Below are 15,690 nucleotides of genomic sequence, written 5' to 3'. Positions count from 1 at the left end.
GAATATACTGACCATGACCGGAATTTTTACACAATTTTGCGTGTTTTTTCCCCCGTTAAAGCGATATAATCCGCGAAAAAGAACTTTTGTTACTCGCGAGCTGTTTGTGAGACGGCTTTACTGTATGTGTGCACGCAGAGTAAACAAAGTGGTAAACATCTCTGAATAGTTTAAAATCGCAAATGTTTAAACTGATAAGACTTAAAAAGAAGTGAAAATGATACATTTTAGTTACGATGCAAGTGACAAAAGACAATTCCGTCATGTCCTGACTGCTAAACACAAGAGTGTGGTATTGACGCTTGACTTGTGCAACCCATTTTGAGAGCGAGAGAGAGAAGACGCGGCACTGCTGAACACTCACGCGGTTGGTAAAATCAATGTTTGCGGGGGAATTTCCCACATTATAAGTGGTAGACCTGCGGGAATTATTAAAATACTATTGAAGTAGCTCCTTTTTAGGTACTAAATCATCATTGGAGGCGGACTTGCTGCTCTCATGCTCAGACAGGTGTTGTTATTGTGCGTGCTAGGGAATGTAATGCGCCATACGTCATTGCGTCGCTATATCAGTGATATCGCGATATGACACTTTTTTATCATGTAAAAATTTATTCCGGTATTATCGTGGACGGTATGATATGGCACACCCCTACATCATAGCCATCGGTGAGAGATCACTCTGATTGGCAAACCAGTGCACAAGAAGAAATAAATAAATAATCGCCCAGTCCTAGCAACAAGCATGTTGCTGATAGCCGGATAAGCTTAGGACAGCATTTTGGCAATAGATAAGCCTAAAGCAATGTTTCCAATAATAACCAGATAAGCCTAAAGCAACAAACATGTTTCCAATGATAAACAGATCAGCCTTAAGCAACAAACATGTTGCTGATACTCGGATAAGCTTAAAGGGACACTTCACCCATTTGCATTAAGCTTTGTATTGTTAGAAACCCAGTCATATATTATAATAAACGTGGATTTTTCATTAATTTTTCCCTGAGATGGGAGAAATAAGGATTTAAGTGTTTTACTTCCTGCTTATTATGACGTAAAAATCATCATTTTGCGTCATAATAAGCAGGAAGTCACATTTCATTGAAAAGTGTAGAGACTACAAACACTAGCTCCTCATTATTCCAGGGGGCGGGACCCGCTCACGCTACAGGCCTATTACAGATCAGTGGGTGGGACTTCACTTTCTGAAACTAAAAGCAATATCCTCCATCTTGTTTGGAAGCTAAGCTAACAGGCACTGTGGAGCAAGCTGTGAAGATATGACAATAGCGGAAGGTAACGTTACTCAATATGATGTAGAAGAAGAGGATTTCGGAAGTCTGATGCTCGAATCAGGTGTTTGTGGCTACCTTTACAAGCCGCATAGCGAAGAGCAGCCGAGGCAGAAGACCTGCCTGTCGCGGACGAGAAGCCCAGACTGGCTCGAGCTGGGGGCGGACTGGTGGCGCCGGTGATCTCACTATGCAACTACGAACCGCTACGAACACAGAGATAGAGTCCGTCTGCTGCAAAGCATTTAAACGATGCCAATTTCTCCTGGACGAAATCTCTGAATCACACGAGGACACGGACGTTTGTGTTGTGAACCATCCTAGTTTCGCACCGCATCTGACTGAACATCCCGGTAACGTAACCATGCAATAATTCACCACTTCGAAAGAAATACAAATGAGGAGTAATTCATTAATGAGTTCGCCAACTAACTAACGTTAGACATTTTGTGTGAAATGAATTTCAAGCTCCGGTGGTAGCTAGCCTTATGGACGGATGAGTGATTCATATGCGTCAGAGTCTCACTAGTAGCCTTGTTGTTTTCAACTGCGCTCTCTAACTGGTAGGCGCGGCTTGGGAGTGGCCTCCTAGGGCAGCGAAGCAAGTGCATTCTGGGAGTTGTTGTCTTTCATCCACATAAGCCAAAAATACATTTTCTGGCTTTTCTCAGTCTAGAAAGCTCCAAATTCAAAAATAATTTCACATTTCTTCTACATAAATGACCTATTTTAAATACACATTCATCTTTCCAGAGGTGAAGTATCCCTTTAAGCACAGCATGTTGGCAATAATAATCAGATAAGTTCCAATAACAAGCAGATAAGCCTTAAACAGCTTTAAGAACAAGCATGTTGCTGGTACCAGGGTAAGCTTAGGACATCATGTTGGCAATAACCAGATAAGCCTAAAGCAACAAGTAGAATTGAGTTACACTATAACCTTAAAGAACAAGCACGATGCTGATACCCAGATAAGCTTAGTACAGTGTGTTCGCAACAATACTAGACAGCCTAAAGTAACAAGCCTAAAGTTTTCAATGAGCAACAAGCATGCTACAGATAACAATGAAAATCATGTTACTAATACCCAGATAGACTTAAGCAACAAGCATGTTGCCAATAACCTGATAGCTTTTAAGCAATGAGCATAAAAAGGAAAACTTAGCTTAGCTTTGTGAAGACATTCAGAATTGAATGGAAGGTGAAATATATCTACGTCATTGCACATGCGTACTTTCAGTTTTTACATGTCCTAAACCAATCAGATTAGAAAAGGAATAAACCACCCCTTCCAATCCGATAGAAATTTTATTTGGATTGAGGTGTTTAAATGAAGGCTTTTCAGTCCAATTAAGCCGTCAATCTGATTATTAACGGATTATCTGGTTGCCCGTAAACGTAGCCATTGTCATAAGGCCGTGACTCTTCTAAGACTCTTATTTTCTTTGACCTCATCATTATCTTTGACCTATTTTTCACCAACTGACACTTGATCCAGGTGACCTGACAGATCCATGGTGCCATGACACCAATTAAACCTGCTATGTAACACCCTTATCTCCACACGCCACCAGAGGCCCACATTCGATTATGTACTTGGACAATCATTAGCTGTTCTCTTTAGAGTAATAGGTCAGACTGACACCTGCTTCTATTCACGCCAGTAATTTGCTATGTGGAACTTACAGACAAGTACACTGATAATGTGACAAGTCTGTGACAAATATATTATGGGTGTCAACTATAAGAAGCACTGGTGACTGACCTTGATGAATTCTCTACATTTACACATCATGAACTTTGCTGACATTTCTGTCAGGAACTGTAAGGAGCTGCTTGCAGAGAAGGAAAGGTGTGCTGTAACTTTGTTACAAATATTTCAATCCTTTGCATCTCTCTCAAAAGTGTTGAAAAGTGAGAAACGTTGCGTTTGCTTGCTAAACATTTGCGTTCTCTCGCAAAACTATTGTGTTCCCCTGAGAAACTTTGAGTTCTCAGGGGAACACAAAAGTTTTGACAATGCAAAAGCATTTAAATATAATTTTTACTCCTATCTATTTTTTTTTTCATCACCATGTCCCCTTTACCCCCTGTTAACAGGTGGGTAAAAGGTACTTTTTAGTTTTTTCAATATTATATATTAATAGGTTTTTTTTTTTTTTAAAGCAGTCATAATAGTGCTCTGAAAAACAGACAAGTCAAACTATCTTTGTAAATCAACCACTAGATCATATCAAGACAATGTAGGTTACATAAGCAGAGAGGAAACCAAAGGCTGTGCGTGTGAATATCAGGAGGAAAGGCAACAAGCAGACCTACACAAAAGAGGAGGAAAATGTAGGTCACTTGAGTAAGTCTGTTCACTTACAGAATGTTATTATCCTTATTAAAAAAATATATGAAAAGGTCTTAAGTGATTTGTGTTGATTATGGTTTTCATGAAGAAAATTACTAATTAATTAATTACATTTATTTTAATTCTGTCATCATTTTGAATCACCCAAACGATTGTCTTTTGTTGAACAGATAAGGAGAATTTTAGTTGAATGCTCTTTTCCTTACATTTAAAGTTAATACACCACATCACTGGGACACATCATACAGGCACACGGTTTTTCCTACCACTGCTATGCTGATGACACACAGCTCTTCCTCTCCTTTCAACCAGATGATCCCACAGTAGCTGCACGGGTCTCAAGCTGTCTGGCGGACATCTCCACATGGATGAAGGACCACCACCTGCAGCTCAACCTGGCAAAGACTGAGCTTCTCGTCCTCCCTGCCAATCCGTCTCTACAGCACGACTTCACCATCCAGCTAGAGTCATCATTAATCACCCCATCAAGATCGGTCAGAAATCTTGGAGTAACGTTTGATGACCAGCTGACCTTCACAGATCACATTTCAAAGACAGCTCGATCATGCAGGTTTGCACTGCACAACATCAGGAAGATCAGGCCTTTCCTAACTGAGCATGCAACACAACTTATCGTCCAGGCCCTGGTCATCTCTAGGCTTGACTACTGCAATGCCCTTCTGGCTGGACTCCCAGCATGTGCGACCAAACCCCTACAGATGATCCAGAATGCTGCAGCTCGTCTTGTCTTCAACGAGCCCAAGAGGGCCCACGTCACTCCTCTGTTCATCTCTCTGCACTGGCTACCTCTAGCTGCTCGCATCAAGTTCAAGGCACTGACGCTTGCTTACAGAACTATCACAGGCTCAGCTCCCTCCTACTTTCACTCACTCCTACGAGTCTACATCCCTACCAGACACCTACGATCGGTCAACGAGCGACGTCTCGTGGTTCCATCACAGAAAGCCACAAAATCACTTTCCAGAACATTCTCATTTACAGTTCCATGCTGGTGGAACGCTCTCCCCACCCTCATCCGGAATGCAGAATCCCTGACAACATTCAAAAAACAGCTGAAAACCAATCTCTTCCGTGAGCACTTAACCTTATAGAGAAAAAAAAAAAAAAAAAAAAATCCTTTCCCTTTGAAACATCACTTATCAGGCTTATGCTACTCTGAATAATACCTGAACTTCGTATTTTGAGCACTTCCTGCGTTGTTGTTGCTTTTGCCTCTTTATGATGACCCGCTGAACTTAGTCCTAATTTGTAAGTCGCTTTGGATAAGGGCGTCTGCTAAATGACTAAATGTAAAATGTAAATGTAATACTTGAGGGTGAATCTCAAAAAACCTGTCACGAAATCCCAAATGAAATAAATAAAACAAATTTTTTTTTGCATTGTGACATTAGAGAATCAGTTCACAAACTGTTTGTCAGTCGAAACAGACATAAACTATTTATTTAAAGTACCTATTCATTTTAAATTAATATTCCAATTTAATGACACATTCACATAGTTTTTAAATTTTAATTTTTTCAACATATACAGTATATGTATGTGTATATATATATATATATATAAAGAGAGAGAGAGAGAGAGAGAGAGAGAGAGAGAGAGAGAGAGAGAGAGAGAGAGAGAGAGAGAGAGAGAAAGCAAATGCACATTAAACTCAAATAAACGGCTGTTGTAGTTTCTGCTCACCACTATAAAAGTTTACCCAACTATGACAACTTCCCTGGAAATAAGAATGGTCCATTTCTGAAAATAATGTCACAATGTAAAACAAATCTTAATTTTTTTTTAAATACTGGGAATCTTTCCGTTACATTCACCCAGAAATTGATGTTGTTAAGTTGCAAAATGACCAAAAAAAGAACCATAAAAGTCCAACTTGTGTGCTCTATTTCAATTAATCTGATGTCATGCTACAGCTTTGCATGAGGAACACAGACATTTAACTCCTTAATCATTCACAAATCATCCAATGACATCAGGGTGAGTAAATGATGACAAACTTTTATTTTTGGGTGGAGTATCGAGGCATTAATTCCACATTCCGTTTCCAAATATGCACATACCTCAGAGAACATACCTCAGAGCATTGGCTTCTGCTGAAATACACAAAACAGGCACTGGACCTGAGAGAGCACAGGCCATAGATAGAGGCAGGGAAGGGGTGGAAAACAAAAAGAAAGAGCGTATGAAAGTTAGGAAAGCAGCATTACTCCAGCAAACTGCTGTATGAGGAGTCATTGGCAGAATCAGCTGTTGTGATGAGTAATGCCTGTGACTGCAGGGGTAGCAGATGGGTTCTATGCACATGGTGTACTGTTAGCAGAGGGTCATGGGAGGACAGGGGCTCCCACTGCAAGCTGCTTAACTGTACCACCAGATGCACTGACTTCATCTGCACAGCGTCAACACCATCAAACAGCTGTCACGGTGTATTCTGGGTCAGCACACCGCCTTGCAAATAATCAGGCATCTCACAGCTTAAGAATCAGGCTGATTACTGAAGCTGAATAAGATTATTCAGTGGAGATGAAGGGAAATATACTTTTCACTGCATATCCCTCATCTTCACTAAGACTTCATCTTGAGCCATCACTGTACACTACGACTCAAACATTTAGACACAATTGAACTGATGTTTCTCATGATCTTATAATCCAAAAATACTTGAAATTCACAAGTTCACATGTTCATATAATCTTTGAAGTTTAGAGGAAATCAACATATTTTGCTTGCTGTCCTTGGTGGAGGGCTCGAGCTTGAGACTTGACCCTAAACACGAAGCACCCCCTCAGGAATTCCCTGACTGTTTTAGAGAAAACATCTCAGGTTACGCATACAACCATGGTTCCCTGAGAGGGGAACAAGATGCTGCATCCCAGTTGACGCTTTGGGGAAAGCCTTCAGTGTGACTGCGTCTGAAGCACGTGTGCAACTATTCCAATATTGATTGATGCTGCGTTACCTCATGACGTGTGCCGGCGTAGGCGGAAGCTATAAAGGGAATCTGGCGCATCAGCTTTTGATAGGCTGAAGCAAGCCGCCCCCAGGCATGCAGGAAGTATGGCAAGGGGACGCAGTGTCTCGTTCCCTGATGGTTACATGCATAACCTGAGATGTTCCCTTTCGAGGGAACTCGCTCTGCATTGCGCGCAGCCAACGCTTTGGGGAATGAAATACCCACTTCGCATTGCTGACACATGCCTGCCTTAGTGTGAAGCTGTCCCAGCACAACTCAGGACAAAAGAACAAGAGACACTGGAGTGACCGGAATGTTCAGGCTATAAAACCTTATAAATGTGTGCAGGGAGGACCCTGAAACACTGTGGGCCGCAGGGTTAACAAATCGATTTCCTGAGGGCTCTGCGGAGGAGCGGTGTGTAATTCGCTCTCTCACAGGTGGGGGTGCCCTCAGAGGCCTGCTCATCACATCAGGACCTCTTTCCCGAAGCCTTCTTAGTGAGAAAGACGTTCCTCAGATCCGTCTTCTCCTGCTTAAGCTTCGGTTGAGAGTGCTGCTTTGACTCCCAGGCTCATTGATTGGGGGCTCGAGACACAACACTCTTTCTGTTGATGCCTGTTCAAGGAGCCTTTTGGCAGCAGCCCCACTGGACTGATCTCGACGAGTTATGAACCTCTGGAATGCTGCCGCCTGTTTCTTTGCTTCCTGAAACCTCTCGACGACACTGCTCACAGCATCGCCGAAGAGGCCAGGAGGTGACAGCAGGGCATCAAGGGGCAAAGACTTGTCTTTCTCCTTGATACCCGAGAGGTTCAGCCATTGGTGTCTCTCCATAGCCACCATAGATGCCATGGAGCGGTTAATGGTGCGGGCCGTCTCCTTAGTGGCAAGGAATGATAAGCAAGTGTCTCTTCAACCTTTGGCATCATCCCATAGCCATTCTCCTTAAGTCCCATGATCAAAGAATAGTGATGGACCATGGGACTGGATAGGCGAGAGGAGAATAGCTTCTTCCATGATCTCCACAACTTAGTGTGCAGATCTGGGGAAAAGGGGTAAGACCCAACATGGAGGTTGTGGCTCTGACTGCAGGAAGCGCTCATCCAGCTTGCTTTTTCTCTGTGCTTCCCGCGTCTCAGCTGGACAGTCGATATTTAATTTAGACCCAGCACGAGACACAACCTCCATGAGCTTCTCATACTGCGGGGATACGACTGGTGAATCACTCGCTTCAATGCTTAGAACGTCTAACTCCTCAGAGCTAGACAACATAGAGCTCTCACTCAGGGAGGAAGAAGCCTTAGAGAGCTTCCGTATCTCGAGCTTGAGCAAAGGATCCAGTGCGTGAGGGCTGAGAAAGGGCTGAAACCGTCTCAAACCCCTCCACCAGTTCCATCTGCGAACCTCACGAATGAAGCCAATCACTGAAGCGGACCCAATCCGCGAGGAACGCGAGCCTGGCCACTCTTTTCAAACACGGCCAGGCGAGAGCGTAGCCTCACAGTGTACACAGCCAGCTCCCTCAAGAGCTGACCATACATGCTCTACTCCCAAGCAGCATACACACAGATCGTGTGTGTCCCTACCCATGATGTAACGAGGGCAGGGATGCACACACACTCTGAACTGCTGGCTATTTGCCATTTTTTTTATATATGAATGATAACAAGGGACAGACAACACCAAATAAGACTGACAGTCACACAAAGCACTTGCTGAAAACTGTGTGCTGATGCTGTTGTGATGCCGGCTTCCCTGTATATGCCAGCATGCACAAGGTGGCGTTGCACTAGGGATGGGCGATATATTATTTGCGATATACCGGTAAAAATTCTTCCCACAATAAGAATGTCTTCCCGCAGAATTGACGTGCCACATGTAAACTATATTCTTTGTTGTATTTTCCTCTTCATTTGGAATTATTCAGCCTTTATGAACAAGCAGAAGCTAATGAGCAAACGGCAATTTTTGGTAACTCATATTACTGTCCTTGTTTTGATTTCAGCAAATCAGTTCGCGCGAACGCAGACAACGTGTTAAGTATTCATGAACCCAGCAGCTCATCAATCCTTAGTGCGGTTTATATTGTTATTAGTAGTAGTGTTATGATCTTATCAGTATTTATTATTTTATTTTTTTACAGAAACACTGAATGACCAACAATGTTTTAAGCACCACCACCAGTCCTAAGCTGGTGAATTTTAATTAAGCAAATATTAATTCATACATGGTTACCAAGTTTTAGATTACTTAAAGGATTAGTTCACCCCAAAATGAAAATTTCCTAATAATTTACTCACCCCAATGCCATCCAAGATATCCATGTCTTTCTTTCCTCAGTGGAAGAGAAATTATGTTTTTTGAGGAAAACATTTCTGGATTTTTCTTCTAACAATGGACTTCATTGGTTACCATCGTTTTTAAGTCCAAATCAATGCAGTTTCAAAAGTCTTTGAAGTGTTTAAACGGGCTGTACGCGATCACAGCTGAAGAAGAGGTTGTTATCTAGCGAAACATAATTTCTCTCCCACTGAGGAAAGAAAGACATGGATATCTTGGATGGCATTGGGGTGAGTAAATTATTAGGAAATTTTCATTTTGGGGTGAACTAATCCTTTAAGTTCTATCATTAAATAATGCTTGATTTTAATGAAATTTTTTTTTGCAATCTCTTGTAATTTTTTAACCTATCTGAAAACATGTTTGGGGTTTTACTTTTGCACCATGAGAGTATGAATAAATACAGAATATATTTATACATTTCAAACTTGTAATTGATTTGAATTATTATTGTGTGTAATAATTATTGTGTGATGTTTTTCAGTACAGTTGCACTATTTAAACTATCTTCACTTTTACAGAATTAAAGTATATCTGCAATTTTTCCATTTTTGCAAGGGCTGGTGTTTGTATTTTTGATATTATTATTCTTTTTTTAATGTAATTGGTATATTATAGAAGCCTATTTGATGATGGGTACATTTTAATTTAGATCAATGTTTGTGTTTCTGAGGCTCTCAAGAATGCATGCAGAGATCACTTGTAGCCAAAAACAGTGGTGAATGGTACTATATGTATATTGTCATTGATATCAGTATCGCAATAAATACCAGAAAATATTGTGATATAGTTTTAAGTCCATATCATGAGCATAGCATCCCTCTACGCAGCACCAATCAAGATTGGAAAAGTTGTGCACGTGCTTCAGACGCAGTCACGCTGAAGGCGTCAGCTGGGACGCAGGGATGCCAGAAAACTGTCGCAGGAATTTGCAGTGGCTTATCTGGGCTTCCTCTGATGCTGATGTCATTCCTAAACTTTTGTTTAAAACTCAATTTCGTTACGTAGACAATTGTGCCTGTGTATGAATTTATTTTATGGATGGGTTAAAGTGGAGAATGAAGAAAAAGTAGTCTTAAAAAGCATCTTAGGCTGCACCTCATGACATTGGTTGAGAGAATGAGAGTGCAGAAAATTTGAAATTCATACTTTTATTCAGCAAGGATGCATTAAATGGACCAAAACAGACAGTAAATACATTTATAATGTAACAAAAGATTTTTAATTTCAAATAAATGTCATTCTTTTTAACTTTCTTTTAATCAAAGAATAATTTTTTTTTTTTTTAAATGCAACATGGTTTCCACAAAAATATTAAGCAGCCAAAACGGTTATTAACACGGATACTAATAGGAAATGTTTCATAAGCATGAAATCTGCATATTATAATGATTTCTGAAGAATCATATGCAGCCCAGCCTCATTCGAAAAACGTGTTTAGTTTTTTTGACAATATTACTGGTTTTACTGTTTGTTTGTTTTTATCAAACAAATGCAGCCTTGTTGAGCAGAAGACTAGAGACATTTTGAACGGTAGTGTGCATAACCTGTTTTATCATACTATTTAACTTATTTAAATTGATTTTCCATAATATGAGAAATATTTACAGTAAAGAAAAAAGATTGATCTTAGTAATGTTATAGGGTCTTTTAAAGCATTCTGGCTCTAGCTTGCATTCACACAGAAGGCAATTTGATTGCAAAGCCCAGCGGGAATTTGTGGTAATATACCACATGTTTTAGATATGTACCATAATAATACCATGGTATTTCTTTGTAGTATCTTTGAGTACCATGTAAATACCATTGATGGACATAAATTTGGCAGGCACAGATCACTGTACATGGCGACTGCCACAGTTTGAAAGTTGAGTTCAAAAAGGCTTTTTCCAGATAATTATTATCCATGCAGCAGCTTCATTACCTTCTACATGTCTGCCCTCAATTGAGTCCATATATTTCCAAAAAAACCATCATATTCCTTTTGTGAAACATGTTTTTTTATTACGTTTTATCAGTTAGTTCCTTGGTACACAATCTACATCAGCACAAAATACATATAGCCTACACATATACAATACAAACACACACAGGTGTAAAGGGAAACACCTTTGCCAAATAGGCTTCCCTGCACACAAAATAAGGTTTTAAGGAGATGTTTCTTCACACTCTCAATGTAAGTTTTGAGGTAAGTCAGATTTACTCCACTACATTTAGTGAACTTCACCATAACAGAGCTGATGAAGCTCCACAAATAACTGCTGAGAAACATCTTACAAATCAGCTGCTTGTGATTGAACTCTCAAGCACAGAGATTCTCAACTAGTTTTGCTTTAGGATTTGTCATCAAGTGGCAAACTCATTTCCAAAATTCGGTCCCACTTTATATTAAGTGTATTTAACTACTGTGTACAAAGTACAAACATTTAAATTAATGTATTATGTTAATCATTTGATTCAAGGCACTCATTGTGTACATGTTTTTACATTGTACTTATATTTAAAAATGATCGGTAGCACTTTATTTCCTGTTCTGCATGTACATATTATGTACTTATTATAGTAATTGCACTAACTGGGGAATGACTAGATACTGACCCTGAACCTAACCTTAACCTAACCTTAACCCATATAGTTACCTTATATCACCTAGTAGCCTACTTTCTTAGATAAGGACACTAAGTACACGTAAGAGCTGTAAAATAAAGTGCAACCAACTAGGCTACAGCTGTAGTTATTTTCTGTAATTACATCTATAATCACACTGTTGACTGTTCATTACACCTTCCTTAACCCACCCTTAAAGCTTCCCATTCAACCAAACCTGTCCCTAACCTTACCCGTAAGTGTTTTGCAATACAGCACTATATATACCTAATAATTATTTTTATGTAAGTACACCTATAAAATGTGACTCCAAATCGTTTATTGTACAGAAATAAACAAAAAAAGTCCTTAAAAATCGAACAAACATTTGACTGCACAAGCACAATAGTGTGCAGATGAAGTTACTACAAAATTCTATTCAAATTCAAATACAAAATGCATCCTTTTGGGCCATAAAAATAATACCTGTGCACATGATGTCCAAGAATTGCACCCTTTCCCTATTATGCCAAAAATGTTGTGCACATCTAGGATTTCCACAAACCAGCCGTATGCAATATGATGCCTAAATAAATACCATACCAATGATGTTTAGAAAATACTGCATGCGTTGTGTTTATTATGCTAAAAAATGCTGGATGCACTTCTATTATCTAAAATCATACTTTGTTAGTATCTTTGCTCCCAAAAACTGCACATGCCTTACTGTACAAGCTCAAAAATGTTGAACGCAGCTACAGCTAGATTATGGTGTCAAAATTTGCTGAATAGACATTGATCCCCAAAACATCTGCCTAAAATCATTCTTGACTGTGACGCCCAATGATGGATTTGCTTTAGGTTGTTATATTAGAGATCAAGGATGAACTAACACAGTTCCAAAATTATATTATGCAGCATGCACCTCTGACACCTAAATCATACTTGGTAAGTATCTTTGTTACCAAAAACTGCACATGCTATGAGCTCAAAATGTAAATAAACAAATATGATATGTAAATACACAAGTATGATGTGTAAATACACATTGACATGGAAGCTTGTTTCCGCCACGGAATATTTCTTGCAATTGCAAGTTTGCATCTCAGAATTCTGACTTTTTACTCACAATTGCTATTTTAAATCTCGCAATTCGGACTTTATGACTCGTAATTCTAACACAATGCTCACAATAGAGCATTTATATGATGCAAGTTTGAGTTAATTTCTTACAATTCCTACGTTTTTTGTGAGATTTAAACTTGGAATTGCGGGGGGAAAGTCAGAATTGTGAAATATAAAAACTGATACAGGATATTTCCACCACGGAATTAAATTACTGCAACTTTTTATCTCACAATTTTAACTTTTTCCTTGCAATTACCAGTTTATACTTCACAGGTTTGACTTGTTTTCTCACACTTTCAAGTTTATATCTCGCAATTCTGAGAAAAATGTCAGACTTGCGAGCTATAAACTCAGAATTGTGAGATAAATCACAATTATTATGTTTTAATCCTGTGGCGCAAGCTAATTCCCAAAAGAGCTCCCTAAACAAAACTCATTACTGACCGTGATGTCCAATGATCCCCAAAACTGCGGTGCAAGGTAATAAAGGTAAAAGTTATGATGATGCCCAAAACAGCTGCACGCACCTGATGCCCAAAGTGATGCTGAATGATGAAAAATGATGCTGCAAACGCCAATAACACTATCAAATGTTGCCTAGGTAGCAACTAGTAGTCAGCTCATTGGGATTCGAGATACAGCTTCTGTGTTTACCTTAGGAAAAGGGCATGAGAGTTTACAGTGCCCTCGCGCATACCGTCACAGTGGGATATGATCAAGCGCTCGTGCGCATATTTGAGCGACACGCAGTACAACGAAAGCACGTGAACCGTAATGTGTTTATAGATGCAAAGACTGCGCTTAAGGCTTAAACAAAGATGTTTTCATCACAAATATATCACAGTCGTGCGTAGTGATGCGTATTAACACGTTCGTTCACTTCTTACGCTGACCTTATATAATCTGACATGAGTTTTAAAAGAAGCAAAATGTTGGTTTATGTTGTACTACTAACACATGAACACATTATTTTGTATGAACCGTGACAGAAATAATACATTTTAAAATGATACTGCTCCATAACAGGTCGAGATCTTAAAAAAAACTTTAAAGCACCTCGTCGATATTAGCGAATTAATTAAGATGTACATCAATATTTGCATATAAACAGCATACAGTTCAGCACGTTTAGAGGTCAAACATGTCTTACTTACATGAAGAAGGAAGAACAGCACATGTATGATCAAGCGAACATGGACGGCGCTGGACAGTATCAGCATACATTCGCTATGACCTACTTTCTCTCAATCTAATAACTAGCGGACCACTAACCTACTTATTGAGCCAATGGCGTCTCAGTGAGATGAACCGCTGAGTCCTTTGTCCAATCAGAAAAAGACTGACGCATCTAATAGCCAATGAGAAAATGCGGGGATATAGCATAGCCAATAGGAATTCATCAAAACATTGCAGCTTTATAACAACAGTAAACAAAGTGCTTGTGGTGGATTCCGAAAACAACGCTACGCTACGTCATTTAGGCTAATTATTATCACTAAGGACTCTTAGAGTCAGGTGTACGGTTATCGTTAACTTATATTTAGGTCATTCCAGTAAAATGCCTTTCTTTGTTTGTCCCTCATAAAGTGACTAAGTTTTACTATCAGGCATTTGTTTCTTAAAAAAAAAAAAAAGAAAGAAAGAAAAAAAATCTAATATTTTTATTTTTAAGTATGTCATATTTAATATGAATTCAAAATAGCCTATTTGTTCCTAATGTCGTCTGGTTTGTCCCCAGCGATGTGTTTGTAGCTGTTATTTGCTAATTTTGCTAACTAATATGCACATTTTGGCTGCGAACAAAAACTAGGATTTTGTATTCCATTAGATTTAAGTCCACGCACTATAAGCCTAGGCTATATTTTATTAAAAACATGCTCAGTGCTCAGCAATTGCGGGAAATATGTTACCATAATAACTCTTCATTAAAAAATAATATGTAAAATGACATAATAATAATAATAATAATAGCATCATCTGAACTCTTCGAGTATACGAGTAGGCCTAAATGTAAAAAAATGCCATGTCTTATGTTGGCAGGTAAGATGACATTCAAGTAAACAAGATTAAGTTCATGTCTATGTTAACATTTATTATTTTGAATAACATGTTATAAGATATCATTATGTTGCTCTGTCGCACATAAAGCTCACTCTTGATTTACAGCAGCACAAACGATCACTTACACATGTTAACCACTGGAGAGCGCCAAAACACAGCAGTGGCATTATGAAGCCACTTAATGAATGGTTTCAGTTTGTAGTACTAATTCATGGGTATTTTTTGAGTAAAACAAATATCCAGGGATTTAAACTCCTGCCATTTTGTATGTAATAATTATTAGTTTGACTTAAAGAAAATAACCCCCTTTTACTGAGAATATAATTTTTTATTGTAACCTAGTCTTTTTTTTTTCTTTTCTTTTTTTTTCTGAAGAAGCTGGTTGTTGTAATAGGCTATAAGCTATGACTGTGCAAATAAAGAAAGATACAGAAATATCAACAGATACAAAGCTTCTCAATAACCGTTCATTAGACTGACTTTCAGTGGGATTAGCGTGTTCTTATTGACACAGTGTAACTGTAAACTGTACTGTATATCACCCACTACATAACACACATAAACATCTGTTCATGGATAGACTCAGGGTGGGCAGCCAATATAGAGCAAACGCATCTGATTAGTTTGTGCTTTACTATTTTAAGGCTAAATGAACACACACAAAAATTGCTGCCCTAATTATTATTATTTATTTTTTAATGCAATCAACTTGGATGTTAATTAAATTATATTAAACTGACTTAAAAAAAATGAGTTGAATCTTGTATAACTTATAAAAAAGTAGAAATTGCTTAACTTATTTTGATGAGTTAAAGCAATGTAAAACCATATGTTGTCATAACTTATTGATCTTTGTTTTTTTTTGTTTTTTTTACAGAGTAGTGAAATGAAAGCATAGAAAATGTACCCAATTCCTATATTTTATTAATCCCTCTTTTCAGTTATTAATG

The 15,690-nt window shown here is 38.7% G+C and overlaps 1 protein-coding gene across 4 annotated transcripts in view; it reads right to left on the bottom strand.

Annotated features, from left to right (window-relative positions):
• The window catches only part of bmal1b (basic helix-loop-helix ARNT like 1b), a 33,417-nt gene extending 19,466 nt beyond the window's left edge, over nucleotides 1–13,951 (bottom strand). For 2 of the 4 annotated variants that reach the window (XM_082162048.1, XM_082162050.1), the window contains exons 1-2: nucleotides 13,834–13,871; nucleotides 13,124–13,147 (exon numbers count right to left, since the gene is read on the bottom strand). In XM_082162048.1, coding sequence (XP_082018174.1) covers nucleotides 13,124–13,147; nucleotides 13,834–13,856 — 47 coding nt within the window. In that variant the 5' untranslated portion in view covers nucleotides 13,857–13,871. Of the gene's footprint in view, nucleotides 1–13,123; nucleotides 13,148–13,833 lie in introns of all 4 variants that reach the window. The other 2 variants (XM_082162049.1, XM_082162051.1) reach the window with 2 other exon arrangements.
• Nucleotides 13,952–15,690: the final 1,739 nt, after the last annotated feature.

The sequence above is a fragment of the Leuciscus leuciscus genome (genome assembly GCF_965113295.1).
Source record: "Leuciscus leuciscus genome assembly, chromosome: 2".
Taxonomy (NCBI): Eukaryota; Metazoa; Chordata; class Actinopteri; order Cypriniformes; family Leuciscidae; genus Leuciscus; species Leuciscus leuciscus.
Note: the sequence above shows the minus strand (reverse complement) of the source record. Positions and strands in the feature narration are given on the sequence as shown.